Consider the following 26,812-nt stretch of genomic DNA (forward strand, 5'->3'; position numbering starts at 1 on the left):
TTGATAAAGTTTTATGTGATTTTGGTGCTAGTATTAATCTTATGATACTTTCTATTTGTAGAAAATTAGGACTTGGAGAGATGAAACAAACAACCATTTATTTGCAACTAACAGACCGATCCATCAAGTACCCACGATGAATCATAGAAGATGTATGGTAAAGGTAGACAAATTTATTTTTCTTGGTGATCTTGTGGTGTTAGATATAGAGGAAGACAAAGAAGTCCCACTAATTTTTGGCTATCAGAAGGGCTTTAATTGATGTTCAAAATGGTGAATTTATGTTCAACATCCACCAAGCCATGAGATTTCTAGAAAAGCCAAGCATTTTTTTTCGGATAGATATCATTAAACAATGTGTAAAAGATGCCTTTCAAGAAGATGCACCAGCCGGTCACTTAGAACAATGTATCATCACTTCATTTCAAGCTTTTAATTTCACTAACTCTGCTATTTGTGGATTTGATTTACCTATTGTTAGTGAAGGATTTCTCCATTATATATTTGCCTTGGAAGCCTTACAGTAGGACACATCACTTAGCAATGAAGTGGAGAGGCTAGAGCCGATTGTATCAAAGCTGAATTCTACATTTTCTAGAGAAAAGACGTAGCAAACTACAACTTACATCCTTCTAGAGTTGAAGCAATTACCTGAACATCTTCGCTATGCATTCTTGGGTGATAATTACACATTTCCAGTGATTTTTGCCGCATCACTCACACCTGAAGAAGAGAAAAAGCTGCTGCATGTGTTAAGGGAGCATAGAAAAGCCTTGGGATGGACCATTTTCAACATAAAAGGTATAAGCCCCTCCATTTGTATGCACAAGATTTTAATGGAGGAATCTTATAAACCGTCGATCAAGCACCAAAGAGGATTAAATCCATCAATGAAGGAAGTTGTGAGAGTTGAAATTTTGAAACTCATCAATGCTATAATTATTTATGCTATTTCAAACAGCTCATGGGTAAGCCCAATGCAAGTTGCGTCAAAGGTGGAATGACCGTGGTAAGGAACGACAATAATGAGTTTATTCCTACAAGAACAGTCAAGTATTGGCGTGTATGTATGGATTACTGCAAACTGAACAAAGCAACAATGAAGGATCATTTCTCACTTCCTTTCATTGATAAAATGTTGGATCAATTGGCCAGGTATTCCTACTATTGTTTCTTAGATGGCTATTCGGGTATAACCAAATAGCCATAGCCCCCGAAGACTAAGTGAAAACTACATTCACATGCCCATACGGAACATTTGCTTTTAAGAGGGCGTCATTCGGATTGTGTAATGCCCCAACGACATTTCAACGTTGCATGATGGCCATCTTTTCTAATATGGCAAAAGATATCATGGAAATTTTCATAGATGACTTTTCAATTTTTGATATATCTTTTGATCATTGTTTGCATAATTTAGCTCTTGTTTTGTAGAGATGTCAAGACAAAAATCTGGTCCTAAACTAGGAGAAGTACCATTTTATGGTTCAAGAAGTGATCGTGCTTGGCCATCGAGTGTCATAAAGGAATTAAGGTTAATCGAGCTAAAGTTGCAACTATAGAAAAATTATCACCTCCAAAGAATGTGAAGAGAATCCGAAACTTTTTGGGTCATACGGGATTTTATAGAAGATTTATAAAAGATTTTTCTAAACTCTCTAAACCTTTATGTAATCTTCTTGAAAGAAAATTCTCCATTTGTCTTTGATGATGCTTGTTTGCAAGTCTTTAATGCGATTAAGGAGAAACTAGTTTTAGCACTAATTATGATTGTACATGATTGGAGTCAACCTTTTGAAGTCATGTGTGATGCAAGTGACCTTGCAATTGGAGCAGTATTAGGACAAAAGCGAGATAAACTGTTCAGGGCCATCTATTATGCAAGTTGGACTTTGAATGAAGCTCAACTAAATTATACAACAGCCGAGAAAGAGATGCTTGCTATTGTTTTTGTTTGTGACCAATTCCGGTCTTACCTCATTGGTACAAAAGTGATAGTGTTCATTGATCATGTAGCAATTCATTATTTGTTTGGCAAGAAGGATGCTAAGCCTAGAGCTGATTTGTTGGAACCTGCTTCTTCAAGAGTTTGATTTGGAGGTTCGAGCTAAGAAAGGAAGCGAAAATTCAGTTGCTGATCATCTCTCTCGGTTGGAGCAAGAGGAAGTAAAACTGGATTCAGTGGCATGTGAGATCGAGCTTACTTGGTATTGTAAACTACCTAACTTGTAAAGTACTTCCACCAGATCTCACTTACCACCAACACAAGAAGTTTCTGCATGATGTGAAATATTATCTTTGGGATGAATCTTTGTTATTCAAAAGATGCCCTGACCAAATCATCCGAATATGTGTACCAAAAGAAGAGATGAAAGCCATTCTCCATCTTTGACATTCATCATCATATGGAGGACACGTTGGAGCAACACAAACAGCAGTTAAGGTACTTCAAAGTGGTTTCTTTTAGCCTTTGATTTTTCGTGACAGTTGTACTTTAGTGAAAACTTGTGACCGGTGCCAACGTATGAGAAATATTTCAAGCGTCAGGAGCTACCATTGAAAAACATATTGGAGGTTGAATTATTTGATGTTTGGGAAATCGATTTCATGTGTCATTTTCCTCATTCCTTTGGCTTTGTTTACATCTTGCTAGTAGTGGATTACGTGTCAAAATGGGTGGAAGCAATTGCTACAACAACAAACGATGCAAAGGTAGTGCTTAAATTTTTGCATAAGAATATATTCACAAGATTTGGCACTCCATGAGTTATTATTAGTGACGAAGTAACCCACTTTTGCAAAAAGTTGTTTGACAACATGCTTTCTAAATATGGTGTGAAGCACAAAATAGCACTTGGCTATCAACCTCAAACTAATGACCAAATTGAAATTTCGAATCGAGAAATTAAGAACATCCTTGGAAAGACAGTCAACACAAATAGGAAGGATTGGATAAAGAATCTTGATGATGAATTGTGGGCATACCGTACATCCTTTGAAACACCTATCGGGATGTCTTCTTACCAATTAGTGTTTGGAAAGGCATGCCATATTCCTGTGGAGTTGGAGCATAGAGCTTATTGGGCTGTAAAGAAGTTTAATTTGATTTGAAGGCAACATGGGAAAAACGACTTCTGAAATTGAATGAGATGGATGAGTCCTGAAACAATACTTATGAAAATGCGAAAATCTACAAAGAATGGAAGAAGAAGTGGCATGACAAGCAGATGCTCAGGCGTGAGTTCGCATCAGGACAACAGGTTTTACTCTTCAATTCACGACTCAAACTCTTTCCAGGAAAGTTAAGATGGACAGGTCCTTCCGTCCTTATCCAATTAACAAATTTTTCTCTTTTGGAGCAATAGACTTGAAGGTCAAGACATGAAGTATATTCAAAGTTAATGATCAGAGATTTAAGCATTATTACAGAGAACAAGTGGAGAGGAACTGTGCACTTATTCCTCTTAGGGACCCCAATTGATAAAGATTGAAAAGTATGGTTGTAGACTTTAAAACAAGCGCTTATAGGAGGCAGCCCATAGAAATTTCTTTTACTCTTTTATTTTCATTTTGAATAATTCAGATTTTGATGTAGGATTGTTTAGCATGAATAAAGAGCTGGAAATTACAAACTACGGCAGATCCACCACGAAACCAAGGAAGTTCCTTTCATTTCTTCATTCTTTCTCACTTTTGAATCACAATGAGGACATTATTTAGTTTAAGTTTGGGGGTGTAAATTCCTATAGTCATTTTGTCTTCTTGATTGTTGTTTATTTTATTTTACTTGTGATTCTGGATGTCTTGAGTTGTTGGATTCTCTTACCAAACATGTATTTGATTATGATTGAATTCTCTCTGACTCTGAAATTTGTGATTACGAATAGGATTGAGAAAAATTTTCAAAAATTTATTTTATGTCAAGCTGAGTTTTGTGTGTACTTTGATTTAAATCTCTGCCCTTGAACATAATTGAGCACAGTCTTTTTTTTTTTTCTTTTTTCGTTTTGCATATGAAGAGAATGAGTCGAATTAATTGAATCACGGAAGTTCAATCTTGCTTTGCTCTAGAATCCGTGAAATCCTAGTTGATACCAATTATTAGAGAAATGATCTAGGCATTCTTTGTCATAACCGAAAAGCTTTCCCAATCATCTTAGTTATCATGCCATCATTGCATGGTGTATTTCCCATAGTCAATCCCCTTGATCCTTATTTTATATAAGTCTTTATTTATTCTTTTAACTATATCTATTTTAACTACATCATATATTTCCATTCTAAGCCTAAAAAACCATGATTTACCTTTTACAGTTTGAAAAAATACTTTTGTGAAAATCTACATTTAAAGAAAAAGTTAGTTCAAAAGAAATTATACTCTATTTGATCAAAATGTGTGAAAAAAAACGGTGAACAACAAGAATCGAAAAAGGCTGAAGCGATTGAAAATTTGAAAAAGATGGGAGTCAGTTTAAAATATATATATATATATATATATATATATTGCTGGGTTTGTCTTTTGCCCAGAAGTAATTTATCCATCATGCAGAAAGCATAAAATAGATAAAAGTCAACAAGTGGAGCTCAGATCACTTCAGATTCTTCTATAGGTGTAGTTGGTATTGCTTCATTGATTACAATAATAATAATGTCACCAGTATGAACATATTGTCAATAAAGAGTTTCAGTTTGAATCTTGTAGAATTCTCTTTTATTGTTCTTTCCACCAAATATTTTTTCAGTTTGCTTTGATTTTCCTTATTTATTTATTTCTTAGCCCTCACCCTGTGGCCTGTCATTACAACCTGATTAAAAACATTTTGATCTCTGATTTTAGAGTGACATTAGTGGAGAGGATTTCTGAAAATTGGACTTATGGTGTTAAGTTTTGAGAGAATTTTTCTGGTCTCAGTTGTTTGACTTTAATCTGAGTTTGCAGGTGGTTTGGAGTTAAATTGACTATCTGATACACACACTCAAGGTCTTAGCTTTAATTTCAAACTATACTTGCTTTTCTATGCTAATTTGAAGTAATTCTCTATTATATTAGCCTGATTTATTCTGAACTTATTACTTCTAATTAACTGGCCATTGATTAGATGATTTTGATCTTGTGATTTGCTTTGGAAAGAAGAAATTATAGGATAGACCTTGGATATTTCAGCATAGGTAAATATATAAATCAAAAGACCTATATGAACCTATGTAGTTTTAAAATCGTTGGTCTCAATGCTTTCTTGCTTCATTAATTTGCATACTCTTATGTAAAATGATAATCAAGAATAAATTCAACTGACTATCGAAAGAGCCTTTTGGATGGGTTTGAGGATTTTGCTAACAAACAGAGAGAATTAAATTCAATTAGCTAGATGAGAAAAGTATAGTGAGGAATTATGTGAAATTGGTTTCCTAGATTTTTTTTTTCTAGACGTTGGATATTTTAGCATAGGTAAATATAAAAATCAAAAGACCTATATGAACCTATGTAGTCTTAAAATCGTTGGTCTCAATGCTTTCTTGCTTCATTAATTTGCATACTCTTGTATAAAATTATGATCATGAATAAATTCAACTGACTATCGAAAGAGCCTTTTGGATGGGTTTGAGGATTTTGCTAACAAATAAAGAGAATTAAATTCAATTAACTAGATTAGAAAAGCATAGTGAGGAATTAGGTGAAATCGGTTTCCTAGATTTTTTTTTTCTCATTGATTCAATCACCAAACAATAGCTCTCTTTTCTTCTGAATATTTTATTGGAATTAATTTTATTTCAATTTACAATTACAAACAATATTAGTAATTTTTTTAAATAAAGTCGAGATTAGTATAATTTCGATACTTGTCAAAGGAGAGATACCAATCTCTGAGGACGACACTCTGCTCATCATTTTACTATAAAATTATGATAATATGTACTTGTAGTTTTGCACCAATTAGTAAGCAATATATACGACTTATATCTCATGTCTATGTGTCAACAAATTTAATTAGTAATTGACGTGGGTGGATGGACCTTCCCCCCACTGCAAAATTTTAAGGATAAGCAAATTTCTTTTATTTTTGTTCGAGGATAAACAAAGTTTTAAGTTTTGGGATGTTTGATATATTATATAATTTCGTACATTTTATCACTTCTTAATTTTAAATTTTAGTCTAATTTTATAATATATTGTTGTCAGTTAATTTTATTTCAGATTTGAAAAAGATGAAGACTTGTATTTTAACAATTTATCTTGTAAGGACTCTTTCTCATTTAAATGAAGATTTATCTTAATATAAGGGTTTGTCATCGAGGCTGTTTTGGAGATAATGATCAAGTTAAATTTTGAAATGTTCAATATTTGAGAAATTTGAAGAGTGTAACAAGAGAGAAAGGTCGATGTTCAATGTGATTTTCAAGATGCTAGATAATGGCAAAATCTGGAGGAATTAAGAAAATGCAAAAACGAAAAGAGTGAAGAAGACGCGTAAAAGAAAAAGAAGCGGAACGAGAAATCCTATAGATGCGACGAAAGTCGATGCGTGAAGGAAGAAAAAACAGAAAAGTGAACGGCACAAAGGTTTGAAAAATAAAAATGAGCAATGTTAGGTACAGTTCTCAAATGAGAACTGCAATGTAAGTTTAGACTATTTTAACTTTAAAATTTTTTAAAATTATAAAATTATCCCTCATAAAATGATGTTTTCTCTCATTTAATAATGTGTCTGCACATACAGTCCCCACTTGAGGACTGTAAATAGAATTTCTCAATAAAAATTGAAGAGGAACGTTGAAATTCAAAAGGATAAAAAGAAAAAAAAAAGAGCACATGCTTATCATTCAATCACGTGACTTAGGGCTGGAGAAGTTTTGAAAAAGAATTGAAGAGGACGACAAATTTGAAGAGGATGACGACGGCAGATAAGGGAATTTTTATTATTCCTCTAAAAAAAAATATTATAGTGAATTTGTTTATATTGAATTTAATTTTTTTTAGTATGAACTAAATTCTCTTCATTTAGGAAAATGATATAATCTAGTTTCAAACTATGTTTATTTTTCTATGCTAATTTGAAGTAATTCTTTATTTTATTTGTTTGATTTATTCTGAGTTTATTGTTTTTAATTGACTGACCATTTATTAGATGATTTTGATCTTATGATTTACTTTGGAAATAAAAAATTATAGGATAGACCTTAGATATTTCAGTATAGGTAAATATAAAAATCGAAAGACCTATATGAACTTATGTAGTCTTAAAATCGTTGGTCTTAATGCTTTCTTGCTTCATTAATTTATATATTCTTGTATAAAATAATGATAAAAAATAAATTCAACTGACTATTGAAAGAGGCTTTTGAATGAGTTTGAGGATTTTGCTAATAATCAGAGAGAATTAAATTCAATTAGCTAGCTTGATGAGAAATTATAGTTAAGAATCAGGTGAAATCGATTTCTTAAATTTTTTTTTCTCATTAATTCGAGCATAAAACAGTAACTTTATTTTTTTTTAATATTTTCTTTAAATTAATTTTATTTTAATTTATAATAACAAACAATCTTAGTGACTTTTTAAATAAAGTTAAGGTTAGTATAATTTCGATGCTTATCAAAAGTGAAATATCAATCTCTAAGAATGATATTTTGCTCATCATTTTACTATAAAATTACCATACTGTATATTTATAATTTCGCACCGACCAATGAGCTATATATACGACTTATGTCTCATGTCTATGTGTCAAACAAATTTAATCAGTCATCGACTTGGGTGGATGGACGCAGGGGGGGGCCCCCCAAAAAAAAAGAAAAATTTATTAATGGGGAGGAAAATGAAGCTTTACATGTCACATCTTCAATCCTAAATGTAAACGGACAAACACAAAGATTATCTTAGGGATTAATTTTCATTTTAACATGGAGATTATTAATTTGTAATTAAGGCAAATCATATGAATTTATTGAAGGATTTTTTTTTCTTGACTAATGTATTCGAAGGTTTTTTTTCTTTGTTTCATTTTATGGTCAAATTGTGGAGTAATTTCAAGGTTACTAAACAAATATTATTATTATTTTAAAGTTTCTACACCACACATTTTTTACAATATAGTAAAGTTTGATTTAAAAAATAAATTTTAAATTTTAAATATTATAAATCAAATCTTATCATTTAAATGATGTAGATAATATATTATATACATCATCTTGATAATAAAATAATTATTTTATAGATTAATTGTGAAATCTAGAACTTCAAAAGTACAGTAAATAAATAAAGAAACATTTTATTCTCATTTTCACATACCACATTTTTTTTTCTTTTCTTATCATATATATAATATATGAATTATGAGTAAAAAAAATTTAATTAGTCTCAAAGAGTAAAATTTAAAAAATATATAATACGTAAGAATGATAAATAGTAAAATTGATTAAAAAAAAAAAAACATATTTCACTTTCGGATTATTTTCAAACCCTAGAAGTGACCTTTTGAGTTGACAAATGATTGCAGTACCACCAAAAACCAAAAGAAAAGAGTCTGTGGGTCCCGAATTGGGGATCTAAAATTGAATAGTACTACAGCCCCGCATGTATTTGTTTGTGTTTTTTTTTTAATTGTTTTTTATATAAATTTTTTTAATATTTTTTAATATTTTTAAAATATAAAATAAGTATAAAATATTATTAAAAACACTTTCTTAATCAAGAAGTAAAAAAAAAAATTATTAAAAAATACTTCCTTAATTATGAAGTAAAATAAAAAATATTAAAAATATATTTTTTATTTTACTTCTTGATTAAGAAAATATTATTTAATAATATTATGAATTTTTTTATTTTTTAAAAATATTAAAAATTATTAAAAACATCTATATAAAAAAAGAATTAAAAAATACACATATAAAATACACTAGAGCTCCAGCGGGAGCCCCCAGCGGGAGCTCCAGCATTTTCCTCTAAAATTTGTTTCGAAAAGAGCAAATTTTTTTATGTTTTATTTTTTTATATATTTTTTTAATCAACATAAATATTTTGAACAAGAATCGGAGATCCACGTTACTCACAATTTTTTTTATGACCCCCCCACCTTCTCTATTATTTTGAACAAGAACATGCTGGTTTGATTAATACTGTTCATCCTCCTTTTCCCTCCCCTTAAAATGAATTTGATAGTATTTGTGGTTTGCTGTTAGTACAATAATTCATGGCATAATTACAGGGTGTTTGACTAATTTAAGAGTCTACATGTTTTTGACAAAACATTTCTTGCATCTACATTTTAAATAATTCAATAAAAAAACAAATTATCCCAATTCGATGATTTTAGTAGTGTGAATGTGATATTTTAAACTCATATCCCCTATATATATATATATTTTATATAAAGAGTGTATGATTTTGAACTCAAAATTTTTATTTAAAAATTAATCAAATCATATGCTATCAGATCATCAGACTCTCTTAATAAGATATCCGAGTTATTTGGTTGGATCCACCCAGCTTTGAGTTAAATTTTATCAGAATTATATACATATCCACCTTAATTACAAATATATATAATTTATTTATTTTTCTTATATTGTAGACGTACCCAGGCTGTTTAGTGCTGACACTTGACATGCATGCTAGCTTAAGAAAATCTAGATGGAAAGAAACAAAAAGTATCCCTGCACACATGTATATGTAGTCTGCCAAAATCTACAGGCAGATAATCTCAATCAGAGAAAAGGTTGTACTTTTTGCATCCCGACAGGGGCAATTCTCCATCACTCCTGCAAATATGGTCCCCAACCAATTAGGTTCCTTTCAGTAGTGAATAATTACCTCATAAGCTGGGCAATGTGGGCAGTTTAGGTAAGAAATTAACCAGTTGCAACCAATTAAGCAGAAAAATAAATACAAAAAACTATAAATAAAAGAAAATTTAATTTAATTTTAGCATCTTAAGGCTTCATTTGGATGTTGAGTCGAGTTGATATGAATTGAATTCTTTATAAACAGTAATAAGTTGATATGGTAGAATGAGTTTTATGAGACCCACTTAAGATTAGTTTAAATATGTTTGGATGTTAAGATAAGTTTAAATGTATTTATTGGAAATTAAAAAAGGTTATAAATCCCGCGTATGAAAAGATGTTGAGTTGAAAAATGTTATGAATCTCACGTGTAAAGAAATCTTGAGTTTAGTGATATTTAATAATTTGTGAATTTTATCTTAAATAATTTTCAGAAGAGATAGTAATCGAGGGAAGAAGATTTTCGATTTACAATTTTCCATCTCAAACATTTTTTACAGTTTGAAAAGAGATATACAAAACACGTAGATTTCATAATATTAAATACTGCCTGTAATAAAGTTTTCTTTAGATAATAGGTTGCAAAATATATACAAACTCTATGTATGATTACATCAAAGCGGAAGAAATGTATGATTAAAGTCAAGAAGACTGTTAGGTTACAGATCAGACAATCCAAATCGATAAGAATGATGAACCATGCATGCATGCGGCGCGCGCGGTAGACCCAGAAAAATGCTCTAAATGGACCTACATCTTGTGGCAAAGCATCTCTTGATAACATGGTTCTTGAAAGCAGAGCTGTCAAAGCCATGTGAGTGACGTAGTATAATTTGTGTATGTACGCATGAATTCCTTAGTCCATAGCTTCCAACTCCAAACTCCTAACATTCTCTTGCTTGCCTTGTTCATAGCATCTTCAAGCTAACCAAGTCATTGACAGCCCATTGCCTGCCATGGAACTTGCTTTCCAAGTCATGTACTAGTCGACTTTACTTATTTAATTACTTGGAATATAATTTCTTACGCTAAAAGAAAATTGTTTAATTGTAACAAATTATTTTCAATGAAATAATTATTTTTAGTTAAAATAAATATATTTTCATCGCAAATAATGATTTTCGTCAAAACAAAATGGTCACAAATACCTTTTTCTTGTAGTGTTATTTTCTCTCAAATATTGCCAAATAATATCACGTTAACACAAGAAGATGAGTTAAAATTGAAGTACGTGTAAAAAAAAAAATAAGAGACTCATCTTATGTCTTTTGCCCATATATCTCGAGATCATAATGATATTATAATAAAAGACATAAGCCAAATGCATGCTCAAAAATTTAGTATATGAATAGGGGAGATTTATTATTATTGGAAAGGGGCTGCACCCTAAAACAAATGGGTTACCTACGTACCCTGTAAAGGGATCAAGCCAAAACGTAGTTCTTTTTACATAAGTAACTCCCACTAACCAAAAACATCAAAAGTTTCCACAATACCCATATTAGTAACATGTGTTTTAAAAACTTTAGGAGCAAGTCCCTTAGTCAAAGGATCTGCAATCATCGCCTCTGTATTAACATGCTCTATCTTTGTCTGTCCTTCTTTAACTCTATCTCTGACCACCAAATACTTGATGTCAATGTGCTTGGATCCACTAGAACTTTTATTATTCTTTGAAAAGAATACCGCTGCACTATTATCACAATAAATAGTAATTGGCCTCGAGATGGAATCAACAACTTTCAGTTCAGAAATAAAGTTTCTTAACCAAACAGCTTGGATAGTAGCTCCATAACACGCCACAAATTCAGCTTGCATAGTAGAAGATGCCACTAGAGTTTGCTTAACACTCTTCCAAGAAATAGCACCCCCAGCTAGCATAAAAACATAACCTGAGGTCGATTTCAAATCATCTTGACATCCAGCAAAATCAGAATCTGAGTAGCCTACCACCTCAAGGTGATTTGAACGCTGGAATGTGAGCATGTAACCTTCAGTTTTCTTCAAGTATCTCATAACTTTCTTAGCTGCTTTCCAATGCTCTTGCCCTGGATTCGACTGAAACCTGCTAAGAACACTAACTGCATAGGCAATATCTGGTCTAGTGCAAACTTGAGCATACATCAAACTCCCCACAGCACTAGCATATGGTATGTTCTTTACAGAATCCCTTTCAAGTTCATTCTTGGGACATTGAGTTTTGTTGAACTTATCTCCTTTTATGATTGGTACATCACCAGGTGCACAGTTATGCATTTCAAATCTTTGCAGTACACGTCGTATATAAGCTTTCTGAGAAAGGCCCAACAAACCACGAGCTCTATCACGACATATTTCAATGCCAAGCACAAAAGAAGCTTCTCCCAGATCTTTCATCTCAAAATTAGCAGATAACATTTTCTTTGTTTCATGAAGTAGTCCCAAGTCACTGCTGGCAAGCAAAATGTCATCTACGTACAGAATAAGAAAAATAAAGTTTCTCCCACTGGTCTTGCGATATATACACTGATCCACTGCATTTTCAACAAAACCAAGCGAAGTTACAACCTCATCAAACTTCAAATACCACTGTCGAGACGCTTGCTTCAGGCCATATAAGGATTTCTTTAACTTACAAACCAAGTTTTCTTTTCCCTTCTCAACAAAACCTTCAGGTTGTCTCATATAAACTTTTTCATAAAAATCTCCATTCAAAAATGCTGTCTTTACATCCATCTGATGAAGCTCCAAATCATAGTGCGCCACGAGTGCCAGGATAATTCTAAAAGAATCTTTAGACGAAACTGGTGAAAAAGTTTCATTATAGTCAATGCCTTCCCGCTGAGTAAACCCTTTTGCAACTAATCTTGCCTTCTTTCGTTCAACATTCCCTTTCGAGTCTAATTTACTTTTGAAAATCCATTTGTTGTCAATAGCTTTAGCATCTGGAGGAAGTTCAACAAGTTCCCAGACTCTATTCTTTTCCATAGAATTCATTTCATCTTCCATAGCACTTAACCACTTATCTGACTCAGAACATGTCAAGACTTGCTTAAAAGTAACAGGATCAACTACATGCCCAATATTAAAATCACTTTCTAACAAATAGACAATGTAATCATTAGGCAATGCTGACCTTCTTTCTCTTTGAGATCTTCTGACTTGTGGCTCAGAAACTGACTCTACCATTGTTGGAATTTCTTCTTGTTGTTCAGGTTCTTCACTAACAATCTCAATTGGCGGAGAAACAGCTCTTTCCTGTATAACAGGAATTGGAACAACAACTGGATTAGGATCAGCAAATAACTCCTTCAATACAGAACTTCCACTGACACCAACATCATTTTTCAGAAATTTTGCAGTAATGGACTCAACAATTCTGGTGCCACGATTAGGACAATAGAACTTATATCCTTTTGATCTATCTGGGTATCCAATGAAATAACCAGGAGTAGATTTTGGGTCTAGTTTCTTTTCAAGAGGATTATAAATCCTAACCTCAGCTGGACATCCCCAAACTCTGAAATGAGCCAAACTTGGCTTACGGCCTGTCCACAATTCAAAAGGAGTTTTTGAAACAGCTTTACTGGGAACCCTGTTTAAAATGTACATAGCAGTTTTCAAAGCTTCACCCCATAGATATTCTGGCAAATTTGTTCTGCTCATCATACTCCTAACCATGTCCTTTAGAGTCCGATTTCGTCTTTCAGAGACACCATTCTGCTCGGGTGTTCCTGGCATGGTGTATTGAGGCACTATTCCACACCCTTGTAAAAATTTTGCAAACTCGCCCATGTTTTGACCAGACTCATCATACTTCCCATAATACTCGCCGCCTCGGTCAGATCTTACAACCTTAATACTTTTCCCACATTGATTTTCTACTTCCATTTTGAATATCTTAAATTTCTCAAGAGCTAGAGATTTATCATTAATCAGGTAAACATATCCATAGCGTGAGAAATCATCAATGAAAGTTATGAAGTACTTATTCCCACATATGGTAGAAGATAAAGGTCCACTAATGTCGGTATGTATTAATTCCAAAATACCGTCACTCCTAGTAGAACCCTTTCTTGTGGATTTAGTCAGCTTTCCTCTTATACAGTCCACACATGTGTTAAAATCTGAAAAATCAAGAGAATGAAGTATTTCAACTTTTACCAATCTCTCCATTCTTTCCTTTGAAATATGTCCTAATCTCTTATGCCACAACATAGAAGATGATTCACGGATTAAAGACCTTTTCTTCGCTACATTGGTAACACAAGAGACTTCACCAAAAGAAGCCAAAGTCATTCTATATAAACCATCACACAAAAGACCATTTCCAACCAAACGGGAATCATAGAACAATTCAACTTTTCCATTGCCAAACTTAAAAGAAAAACCAGATTCATCAAGTTTTGATATAGAAATCAAATTCCGTCTCATTGACGGTACAAAAACTGTGTTCTCCAAAACAAGAGTAAAACCAGACTCCAAAGACAACTTTATTACTCCTATAAACTCGACCTTCACTTGAACTCCATTCCCAACGCATAAGCTTACTTCATTCTCACTTGGCCTCCGTTTGCTTACGAACCCCTGCAAGGAATTCGCAATATGAATACTTGCACCTGAGTCTATCCACCAAGAATTTAAAGGCACATCTACTAAAGAAGACTCAAAACAAACTAAGGCCAATGGGGTACCTGTCGAGTTCTTCTTCTTCTTCTCCAACCAAATTTTAAACTTAAAACAATCCTTTTGCCAATGACCCTTCTTCTTACAAAACTTGCACTGATCATTTTTCTTCACAGTTTCTTTAGAACCACCAGAAGTCTGACCTTCAAACCTTTTACTGTGCTGATTTCGGTGTGACTTATTTCCCTTGTGGAACTTAGACTTATGATTATGAAAGGACCCCTTGTTCTGTTGTGATTGAAAAGCTAATTGCACAGTTTCAACGGTCTCACGACGCATCCTACACTCCTCTTGGGCACATACTACTATCAAATCATTTAAATCCCATTTATCTCGCTGAGCATTGTAAGCTACCTTTAGCTGATTAAACTGGCTAGGAAGACTATTAAGAACATGATAAACCAGAAAAGGCTCAGCAATGGGAATTTTGAGGGCTTCTAGCTTAGAGGATATATGTATCATTTTCATAATATACTCTCTAACTCCACTAGAACCATCATATTTCATACTCATCAGTCTATCCATCAAGTCTCCAGTTTCAGCTTTATCGGATTCAACAAACCTTTGTCCTATGGCACCCAAAAATTGCTTAGCATTATCACTGTCTGGAATAGCTCCCATAATAGAATCTGATATAGAACGCTTGATAATCTTAAGACAAAGTCTGTTTGCCCTATCCCACTCTTGATATTCAGCCACATATTCGGTAGTACTCTTATCAGTAGGTTTTGAAGGTTGGTCTTCTAGGACAAAATCCAATCCCAAAAGACCAAGAGCAATTTCTACGTCTCGTTTCCATCTCACATAATTATTCCCAGTCAAAGTTTCAATAGCAGATAATTGACTTGAAATAGAGGAGGCACTCAAAACTGTGGAAACATGGAATAGTACATTTTATTTAATTATCATCCAAACAAATAGCATGCAGTCAATAGATGATATCAAATCTTTCTAATTAATATGAGCTATTAATTAGACAATACATAATTAAGCTCGGAACCATATGAGCTTCATTACAATAAGAGCCTTGGTGCATCATTGTAAAGTCACCTTTGGGCTAACTAAACAACATGCTATAAGGTACTCTTAAAACATATCACCAAACTAATTAATAAAATCACATCAGTTTCAAAATACCATCACCTTTAGGCAGAAGGAAATTTCTAGACTAATGTAATCTCATTAATTAATTCACACAATTTTCTAAAATGTCACACACAATAACACCTTTGGGCAAGATATTATGTGCAATAAATTAGAAAACAAAGATATCCTATTTTAAATATCAATGAGTGTGCCACTTTGGCGGCTACCACCCACAAATATTTCAAAAATTTTATTTAGAGAAATAATAAGGATAATCTAAATGCCCATAAATTACAATCACAAAATGATAATAATAATCATCAATTTATAAAATCACAATTAAAATTTAAATGTGATTGTGATACTAAAACAGTGTGAATAGATCAAACATATAAGACAACAAATATGTCTAAAATTAAATATGAATTTGGAATGCATATGTATGAAATACTTAAAACAAGTCACAAAATTAACATGCATCCAAAACATGTTAAGAGAGAGAGTACACATATGCACAGATCATATAAGATACTGACTATTCACCACAAAAAATATTATAGTATTCGGTACACTGTAGCCCACAGAAAAATGTGTAAATAACATTCAAAAATATAAAACAGTGTCTTATGTTGTTACAAAAATTTTTCAAAAAATATATATAGATTTAATAGGGCGAGTACATAAATACTGGAAAAAGAAAACCAGAAAAAAAAGTTTTTAATGCGCTGCACGCGCCGCACGCGCCACCTGCTGCGCGTGGGCAACGATCTGGCTGGAGGTGAATTCATCTTCAACCTCCAGCCGGGTCAGTAAGCGGGTCGCGGGTCTGAGAAACCGGGTCAACGGGTTTTAAACGGATTTTTCTTAATTTCTTGCAATTCTTGGATCAAAAACTAAAATTAATTTAGGGGAAACAATATATAGTGCCCGAAAAACACATATATGGTGTTTTAAAACAATGGGTATCAATATTTAAGGAAGATTAGACAAATTTCGAAATGGGTATTAACCCTAGTTTTGTAAAAAACTCAAAACCGAAACACATTATCGATTAAACACATCTAAAACAAGTAAATATCATTCCAAAAACCGATCTTGATATGAGTTTGATCAATCGATTGTGTAATACGATTTTCTTGCCCAAAAATGGTTCCGAAAATTAAAACAAAAATGTAAATTGTGAAACCATAACAGTAAAGTTGCGGAAACAATGAAAAGAAAATAGAAACCCAACCAGATTGAAGATTTACAGCAAATAAATCCTACACATTTCATTTTGAGCAATCGATTTGCATAAATAAAATAAAACCGAAAACTGAACAACAAAAATGCATCATCACATTCTTAACCAGAGATTCTAATCCTAGCATGGTGGCTCTGATACCAAATGTAAAAAAATAAATACACGAAAATACATGCTAGAAATCAGAATCTAAAATAGCAATATTGAAAACGAAAATGGTGAAAATATACCTGCGGAAGCCATGTTTTAAAAAAAAAATAAAAAAATAAAAAAAAATGATACACGAAAATACATGCTAGAAATCAGAATCTAAAATAGCAATATTGAAAACGAAAATGGTGAAAATATACCTGCGGAAGCCATGTTTCCAGAATGCATATAGACAGATCTTCTCCTCCTTGCTCCTCACAAAATATCAGCTATCAATGGGGCAAGCCAATGGACATATGGAGAGGAGGAGGGACCTAGCCTCTTATAAAAGAAAACTCATGGAGTCCACCCATTAAGGACTCAAATCAATATGGGTCTATACAAATTCCATAATCAAGACCCTTGGTTTTCCAGGCCTACATACGTAATTATACCACAATATAAATAGGATATAATCCTATATTACTAAAGTGCAACAAACCCCAAATGATCACTCAACTTAGTGGGTTAAAACAAAATATCATTGTGAGCTATATATATGTCTAACCCGTTTTATAAAAGTGCAATCAAATGAAGCCCATATTTAAAATATTCTAACAGTACGTACTCATGTCAATGAAAAGCTCAGCTTTCACATAGAATAGTCAGATTGGGGAATCGATTGATCAACCATCTAGTCAACCTGGTTTTAGCCATGCACGTGGATTCCATTGGACATTTGCTTGTCATCCTTTGCTACATAACTAACATGTTGATGTCCATTTTATAATTGATTAATGGGTGCAAAAGGTCTTAAAATATAGGAGAATTAAATAAAATAATTTGGAATCCGGCCAATTATACTCCACGGATCCACATCAGCCATAATCCTTAAAGTAGATTTCATACATAATTTTTATTTTGTTCTGCAAATTTCGTGTTGCTCCCAAAGTCCAACCATGGTTTCTTCCCAAGTTGGACAAATATTTTATAATATTAAACTAAAAATCAATTAATATTTTAATATTAATACATGACTAACACTTCCAATTAGCGTACACGTTTCAACTTTCTTTCATGATCTAATATGTGTTTCTTCTTCTAATAAATTTTCTATACTATTTTTTTGCTTTTTTACCTCTCTTTGGAGAAAAAAATATTATACACAACTAACATATAATATATATATATATATATATATATGTGTGTGTATATATCATGCTAATGTATATAGAAATTGCAAAGTACTTGATTTGAATTACTTCAGCTTCTTTGTGAATATATAGCTCTAGTCAGGTAGATTCAAAAACAACATAGGCAAGATAATGAGTTGTCAACTATAGGCTCGTTTAGATATTTAGAATATTTTTAAGAAAAATTTTTCTCATCAATTACTATACACTACTCTACATTTCACATCCTGTGAAAAATACTCTCACATCTTATGAAAAAAAAAAAAAAAACTCTAGGTGTAGGGTGTAGAAGTGAATAGTGACTGATACATAACATTTATCTATCTTTAAATAGTAGTGAAATAGTTTGAGTTAAGATATTTTATTAGATTTTAAGAAATGAGATAGAAAACGTTGAATAAAAATATTATAAAGTTAAAAAATTGTTTGAATATAATTGTTTCATATAATTTTTGTTTTAAAATTTGAAAAAATTGTATTATTTTTTATGTTTTGTGTAGTTGTTTGAAAAAATTATAATAATTAAATAATGATTAGAAGAAAAAGTTAAAAATTTAAAATTTAAAAATATTTTGTATTTGAGTGATGTTTAGAAATAAAATATCTAAAAATATATGAAAATGCTTGTTCCTAAGCAAATCCTAAGACAACATAAAAATAAATAAAAATAAAAAATAGAGTTGACGTAGATCAATTAATTTTTGTGTCTTCTTCAAAATAAAATAGTAAAATTTTATGCATCAGTCACTATTTATTTTTACATATCATATTTATAGTTTTTTTTTTTTTATATATAAAATGTGTGAAATAATAAATAATAATTTATGAGAAGAATTTTTCAATAAAATAAACTCAAGGGGAGGAACACTTTTTTTTTTTTTTTCCTTAATTTTGGCCAAATTGGAGAGGGGTTTGAAATTTGAATCGTTTGATTGTTGAAACCGAAGGAGAGAGAGAAGTTAGTGGAAGAAAGAAGGTTGACAAAAGCAAAAAGGTAAGGCTGTAAGAAAATTTTAAAAAGCGACAGCAAACGAAGAAGAAGATACGGTTCACAAAGCAGCATCTTCTTCCCTAAAAGTAAAAAACTAATCCACACGTGCCACCTTACACGCTTCCATTCCTTCCTCCCCCCATTTCTCTCTGTTGTTACCTATATAAATAACAACCCATCTAACGGTCTTTTCTCCTCTCTCTCTCTCTGTTCTTCCTGTGTCCATGGCGATCTGAAGAACGGGGGGGAGATAGAGAGAAGACTCTTTTCGCCGAAATCTAAGGCTGTATTTTCCTTTGTCTTTGCCATATTCAGTGGGGTTAAGAGTAATTTATCTTTGGAAGAGATTGAGAGATAGTGGGAGCGACAATGCCTACATTGGACGCTTTCGATTCGTTCCTCTTCTCACTAAGCACATCCTTCTGTAGCCCTCTCGCTGTTTTTGTTCAGATCCAGGTTTGTTTATCTCTCCGCTTCGCATTTGCGCTTCGTGTCTTCCATTCAGATAATTAACTGGTTCGCTGTCGAGAAGTTTGTGGGTGAGGAATAGGGATGGGAAATTGTCATTTTCTTGCGTGTTATTTGTGGGTTTCATGTCTGGAAGAGAGACTAATCGCCTTATTTGGCCGAACTGAATCCAAGTTGCTTTATTTGGCTCAGTTTCGTACGTTTTCTTCCTTCTCTTTCCAAACAATTACAGTCTGATGTATTCCTCTTGTTTGCTTAATCTTCTCAGCTAACAAACAGAGGTTATTTATTTCTTATGTTTTCCTTGATTTTTAATTGACCAAGCTGTGATTTTTGGAAGATTAAAGTTGACTTTAACACTTTTCCCTTGCTGAGACCGAAAGTATTCTTCTTGCTTTATCCTGTGGTCTAAACAATTTGTGTTCTTTTTTAGAAGCAGTTAAGCTTTTCATTACACTAGTTTCAGATCTGGATAGCTCATCTTACAGCTGTAGCAGGACTTGAACGCCTTCTTTAACTTTGACACAGATATTGGTGTCAACTTTGTATTGGGTTCGCCACAAGGACAATGTGTCGCCTTTTATAATCATTTTCTTTTGTTGTTATTTTTAAAAATTGTTTGTTGGCTGTGGTATTACTGCTGTAGTTCTCGATACCTGAGGTGATTCTCAACTTCGTTTATACCGAATTCATGTCAGTGGAAATGTGCAAGTAAGGAGATAAAAAGTTTGAACTGCATGGATAAAAAAAAGGCTTTACTAAGCCTGAAATTCTTTTAGTCGAAACAAAAATAATTACTTAAATTTTAGATGGAATTAGACTGAAAACACAAATTGGCTCGCCGAAATAAGGACTGTAAAGATCAGACGTCTTGCATACTCGCTACTATCAGTACGGCTTGTCTAGTTCCATCCGTGGTATATCAGCAAAAAGTACAATTTGTACGAAAGTTGGGTATTTGAAATCGTTATTAATGTGTAGTAGTCTCCAATTATATCCATTGGGGAGAACTACAAATAAGTGTCTGTCTCTTATACATCCTGCATACGTGGACATGCATTTTGTGTTATTTAATAAAGTTTTGGATTACCTATAGCATATCCATAGGGGAACTACTTATTTATTTTATATGTTGTTTGTAATTGTGGTAGTTCATCCCTCATCCTCTCGTTGCTTTATGATAAATTTACCAAAAGCCTCTAGTATTGATTTGGATCTATTTTTGTCCTGTAGGGATGCTTAATATGCTTAACTCTTGCTATTGGGTGGGCTTTTGCAGCTTATGTCAGGTATCAGAATTCAACGGATTAAATTTGTTGATGAATTTCGGGACATGACCTCTATGCTTAAATACCTATCATCATTTAATATGAAAACTTATCATTTCTACTTGGGCATTGCCTAGATTTCTATTAATAAAATTCTTACTTGTTAAAAAAAAAGAAGAGAACTTATAGTTTCTATTTGAGGTATCTCCAACATCTTCTTTCTTGCAGGAATAGAGAGATCAATCAAATGAAGGATAGCGTACGGCATGGTAATAGCTTTGCCTTTCTTTATCATGATGTTAATGAACTTGAGCACTCCAAGCAGGTCAATCTGCCAGGAGTGTCAGTTGTTATGCCTTTAAAGGGTTTTGGAGAACACAATCTACACAATTGGAGAAGTCAGGTGATTCTCTTATTGTTGCATTTTTAGCGTGCGCTTTTAATTTCTTGATAAGTAAGTGTGTGCTTTTGATTAAACAAGTGCCAATTGTTTTTCTCAAAACAAAATGGAAAATGAATTAGTCAAGATAAACATATCACAACACATCCCTGCTGTCACTTTGTATGGGTAAAGGATTATTTCTGAATGACTATATTATTTCTGTTCACTTTCTTCTTGGGCATGTTAACTATGTTTCCATGTTTTGTTTTCTTCTTAAATACTTACATTTAAAATCCTTGTACTTATTTACATTTACATTTTACCCATAAAAAACTTTACATCTACATTTTACATTGAAGTTTTCCCCTCTAATTGCAAATATAATATTCATCTGAAGCAGTGTTTACATTGCCGTCTCATGAATGGATGCAGATCACTTCTCTTTATGGTGGTCCCGTAGAATTTCTTTTTGTGGTGGAAAGTATAGATGACCCTGCTTACCATGCTGTATCTTTGTTAATATCAGATTTCAAGGTATATATTTCACGAGTTTTATATGCCTCTCTCTTTACATTGGTTCTGGCTATATTGAGAAGAAACTCCCAGAGTACTCAGTGATTGGATACATAATATAAAACCTTGTCTTTTAATATCTTTAATGAATACATGGGTGCCTCGTGAATTTGTCCATGGCTATCCTTCCTTACTTGTATGCATGTTTATTATGCACAGGATGAAGTTGATGCTAAGGTTATTGTAGCTGGGTTATCAACGACTTGTAGTCAGAAAATTCATAATCAGTTGGTATGGAACAAGTTTACAACTTGGCGTATGGCCTTTGCCAATGTCAAAGTGAATGCATGGTATATTAAGAGCACTCAGTCATATATAATATAATGCTATTGTGCAGGTTGGAGTGGAGAAAATGCATAACGAGACCAAGTATGTATTATTTTTGGATGATGATGTTAGGCTGCATCCTGGTTCGATTGGAGCCCTCACTGCTGAGATGGAAAAGAATCCTGATGTATGATTTTGCAATCTACCTACCAAATGCCCTATATTTGAATTCCGGGTGATTTTAGTGGATTTTTTGTATCGATGCTAGTTCATATAGGTGTAATTCTTTATGCATTTCAGTGCATTTGTCTAAACTGTGGATATATACTATTTTGTATATACTATTTTGTATGTTCTTAACTCCATTTGTCTTGATTATAGATATTCATTCAAACTGGATACCCCTTGGATTTACCCTCGGGAAGTTTAGGGAGCTACTGCATCTATGAATACCATATGGTAGGGCTTTATCTATGAGTTCCTCATTTATGTATTCTTTTTCCCAAGCTTCTTAATGTATGTGTACGCATATCCCTTGTCATGTTTTGTACTTTATGGTAGGGCTGCCTTTATTTCAATATGGCAGTACATGTAACCTGAAAAATGTAAACCTCAGCCTGGGTTTGCTTGGCATTGTAGCTGGGGTTCCTACCTATACGAAAATTATAGCCAAAGTGCATAATTTCCAAACGCTGTAATGTGGCTGATTCAGAAATTCTAATTGTATTAATGTCGTGGAAGATGGTCTCTCATTTTTGTGATCTCTTCATTTTCTACCCTTTAGGAACCACTACATGGTAGACAAGTGGGGTTGTCCTGTGTTTGAATTCTAAGACCTACCCTCTTGTGAGTGTTTGGGGCCCATATGTTAGTGGGTTGCGGTTATGTTTTGCTACAAAACTTTTCTGGCAGCATAAGTGAACAACTGGTCATAACAAATATTCAAGGGAATGTCTGTCATTCCGATTTATTGCAACAATTTCGCAGTCATCTGTCCCAGAAACTGTCTCAAAACTAGCTCCTTTTTCTCTTATGAAGTTTATGTCGCAAGAGAATAACCAAATATCATAATAAATTTTGTCGGGCTGGGGTTTTCTTGAATATTTTTATCACAACTACTGGGATAGGGCTTTTGAATGTCAATGACTGTCTGCAGTAGTGAATGTCAATGACTGTCTGCAGTAGTGGGCTGATGTAGATAACACATCCAGTTGTCAGCTTTTGTTATTGAATTCTTCAAACCATGCATATCTGACATATATTTTCCCTCTAACAGCCATGTTCAATGGGATTTGCCACTGGTGGGAAAACATTCTTTCTGTGGGGAGGGTGCATGATGGTAACCAAATATTACTCTCTATTGGTGCTGCATTCGCATAATTCGGATATTCTAACAGTTTTACATTGTTTGCAGATGCATGCCGATGATTTTAGAGTTGATCGCTATGGTGTGGTCTCTGGACTTCGAGATGGTGGATACTCTGATGATATGACTCTTGCAGCTATATCTGGTATTGAACAAATCAGTAATATTATTATTTTTCTCATGGCAGGTCATTTTATAGACTCTGAATTGTTTATCTACACAAACCACGACTTTGTAGTGGCTGTTCAGATCACTCATTTATTACATAATAGTGAACCTTTGTTTCTACCAATTTGGTGCGAGCACGCGAAAGCACTGAAATGAGACTTCTGTTTTGTAGTGCTTCTGGTTATATCTTAGGCTTTCAATCCATTACTTAATGTCATGTTGGAAATCCTGGTCGTTATCAGACATTTTATTCCTGATAAGTTACTCCATATCTGGTGCATATATAGTTTTGGTGGTTGAAGTGTCAAAATGTTCTTAACTTTGTTCTCCCACGAGTTTGGTGAGCTTTGAGAAGGTTCCAGACTATGGCTCTCATCAATTGTTGGGCGTGGCTGTGTTAATTTTCTATCCAACGTGATGCAGAGTGGCTCTATGTTTGATTGTTGATGTTTTTCCTTCAGGGGCTCATAAGAGGCTCATTACATCGCCTCCTGTTGCCGTATTTCCTCACCCCCTTGCGAGCGATCTTACTTTACCAAGGTTTGTAATCTTCACTTGGTAAACTCAAAGTCTATTTCACTCCTTTCCATGTTTTTATTCTTGGCTTCTTGTGTAGGTATTGGAATTACTTGAGGAAGCAAACGTTTGTTTTGGAATCATATACAACAAAGGTTAACTGGATAATGAATCGTGCTTTGTTTACTTCCCACTGCTACCTGTCATGGGGATTTGTTGCACCGTACTTCATGTCTATGATTCATATCACAGCAGCACTTAGAGTTTACATTAAAGGGTATTCGCTTGAGGAAACTACCTTGACTTCTGGTGGTGAGCACACTACTTTCCCTTTTTAGGTAGGTTGTTAGTGTTGATTAGATCAGATCGACTTGCTGGATCTTCCTTGCAGGATGAAATTTTGTTGCTCAAATGTTTCATGTTGTTAATTTGTACAATCATTGGATGGTAGAGTTTCCAACATTAATAACCATTAATGCTGGGTCAGTAAAAGTAGGATTTCTAATTTATTCACTCTATAGGAAAATTGCCCCACACTCCTACTTTGTTTATATTGTAGTTCTTGACTAATGAATCTTACAATCTCAGTTGCATTCACAGGCAGTGTAGGTATTGTCTTATTGCAACCTGAAATTTCAATTTAAGGGTGTTTGGGTAGTGAGTTGATCTCAGATGATCTGTAAATAGTAGTGAAAAAGTAATGATAAAATATTGAATAGTAGTAAAAAGTAGTGAAAAGTAGGTAAAAAAGTAACGATAAAATAATGAATAGTAGTGGAGTGATCTCACTACCCAAACACACCTTAAATCTGTTATTTCCAATCAAAGTGGTGCTCATTTTAGTTTCACATTTCCATATTGCAATTCTTGATAAAATATTTGTGTTACCAACTTCAAGGAATAGAAGTGCACTATTAATGCTTGTGAAAAGGGTGCATTTTTAATCTGAAAATTGGACTTGTCTCTGTGAAAAAACAATATAACAGCTGTTTTTTTCAGGCTTGTTACTAGTAAGCTGCCTAGCCACATGCACTGCAATAGAACTTCTTTCGATGTGGAATTTGACAAGGATAGAGGTTCACCTGTGCAACATGCTATCCCCCGAGGCACCCCGACTTTCACTTGCTTCTTACAAGTGGGGTCGTGTAAGTACTTTTAACTCTTCTTTCAGAAACAATAATTGCAAGCTGGTATCCCTGAACTTAAGCTCCAAAAAAAAAATAACAGTTTGATTTGCTTGACCAGTTGACCTTGTACATCGTGGTGATGATGACCAGTTACTAATGTAATTGAACTTTTTCCAATCAAGCAGGTATTCATTGCGATGCTAGTGGATAACTTTTTATACACTATCTCTGCATTTCGTTCTCATTTTTCTCAGTCTATCAATTGGTCTGGTATCCGATATCATTTGGAGAATGGAAAGATAAGCAAGGTAAGCTGGCTAAGGTCTACAGTTGATTCCAAAAACATGTTTTTCTCCAGTCGAATAGTATTTCGTTTTATGACTTATTGTATAATGCAAGATCTTGAATGCTGCGCAATATGAGGAATAGATGCTTATCTTCATTTTCATGTAATGTCAGTAGAGCTCAGTGTACATACAAAAGTGGATTTTACCAAGGGCCTAGAGATGAAAAGTATTCCCTTGTTATGTTTTTGACATCCATATGTTCTGTTATTTTTATTTTTTCATTTTGTTTCTAAACTGTAAACCATTTGGGGAGAATTTCGAGGTAAATTGGAAAAGCTGAAAGAGTCATTTATGGTTTTATTTCATTTTGGTAAATCTCAATTGTTTTCCCTACCCCCTTTATATCGAAACTTTATTAGTTTTAGAGTGTTGGAAAAAGGGAAAGAAAGAACATTGGGAGTTTAAACTATGAAGCAGCCCTTATATTAGTCATAGTTGTTTTTGCCAAATTTCTGAACAGTAGTGATTCTATGTGCTCTTGCAGATTGAAAGAAGCAAGGATATGGGTCCAGTTTTTACGGACTTGGGAGGAAAGCATTTATATGGGAAGAAAGGAGCTCCTCCCAAAGTCTCATTCCTTGGCTCATTGGCCAGAGCTATAGCTCAGTGGCGCCAGCCAAAGAAATATGATATCTAGTTGCTGGTTTTACCCAAAAACAAAAAAACAAAAGAAATATTGAATCTTTTTGCCCATTATATGAGATTTAGTGAGCAGGTTAGGGCTTCAGAAGCAAGAATGACTGCGAGGATTATTTGGGTCCTCTTAAATGGCTTGGCCAATCCATCATTTATTTGATTGAAGTGTTTTAGGAAATTTCTCTTCATTTTTTAAACCCCATTCATCATTTTTATTCTTCCCCAACAACCCACTAGTTTGGGCTGATTTTGTAATTTATACTTGGTTTTATTTTGTAATTTATCAAGTTCTTACACAGCTCAAATCATAATGTCAGTCAGCAGAGTTGTGATTACATGCAGAACTTCAGCGTAAATAGAACAAAAGGTCAGCCATAGAAAAACAAAGTGAAAGAGAAATGAGTCAGTTGAGAGCATTATTAGCAGACTCAAACCGACTACCCGATTAGATCTCTAACATTTTACAAACCAATGTAGAAATCATCAATAATGCCAAGCATTGCAGCATAACAGTTATATTTTTGTGAAGTACATTTCTCTCGTTAATAGTATGCTTGACAAGATGGAAGATTGCAGCCAAAACTTCTTCGCCATAGCCATTAATAA

The 26,812-nt window shown here is 33.3% G+C and overlaps 1 protein-coding gene across 1 annotated transcript; it reads left to right on the forward strand.

Annotated features, from left to right (window-relative positions):
* Positions 1-19,258: 19,258 nt before the first annotated feature.
* On the forward strand, positions 19,259-26,547 carry LOC108988568. Its single transcript, XM_035695317.1, has 14 exons — positions 19,259-19,544; positions 20,790-20,845; positions 21,053-21,227; positions 21,639-21,740; positions 21,939-22,010; positions 22,117-22,233; positions 22,428-22,505; positions 23,323-23,385; positions 23,461-23,557; positions 24,042-24,120; positions 24,197-24,408; positions 25,096-25,241; positions 25,409-25,531; positions 26,055-26,547. Exons 1-14 carry the CDS (start codon positions 19,458-19,460, stop codon positions 26,205-26,207), a joined length of 1,560 nt encoding a protein of 519 aa, XP_035551210.1. The 5' UTR covers positions 19,259-19,457; the 3' UTR covers positions 26,208-26,547.
* Positions 26,548-26,812: the final 265 nt, after the last annotated feature.

The sequence above is a fragment of the Juglans regia genome, chromosome 10, assembly GCF_001411555.2.
Source record: "Juglans regia cultivar Chandler chromosome 10, Walnut 2.0, whole genome shotgun sequence".
In the NCBI taxonomy this organism is placed as follows: domain Eukaryota; kingdom Viridiplantae; phylum Streptophyta; class Magnoliopsida; order Fagales; family Juglandaceae; genus Juglans; species Juglans regia.

Coding starts and splice junctions, on each gene's coding strand:
- LOC108988568 (XM_035695317.1), top strand. CDS start 19,458: ATGCCTACATTGGACGCTTTCGATTCGTTCCTCTTCTCACTAAGCACA. Junction 20,846..21,052: donor GCTTTTGCAGCTTATGTCAG/GTATCAGAATTC, acceptor TCTTTCTTGCAG/GAATAGAGAGATCAATCAAA. Junction 23,558..24,041: donor GACTCTTGCAGCTATATCTG/GTATTGAACAAA, acceptor TTTTTCCTTCAG/GGGCTCATAAGAGGCTCATT.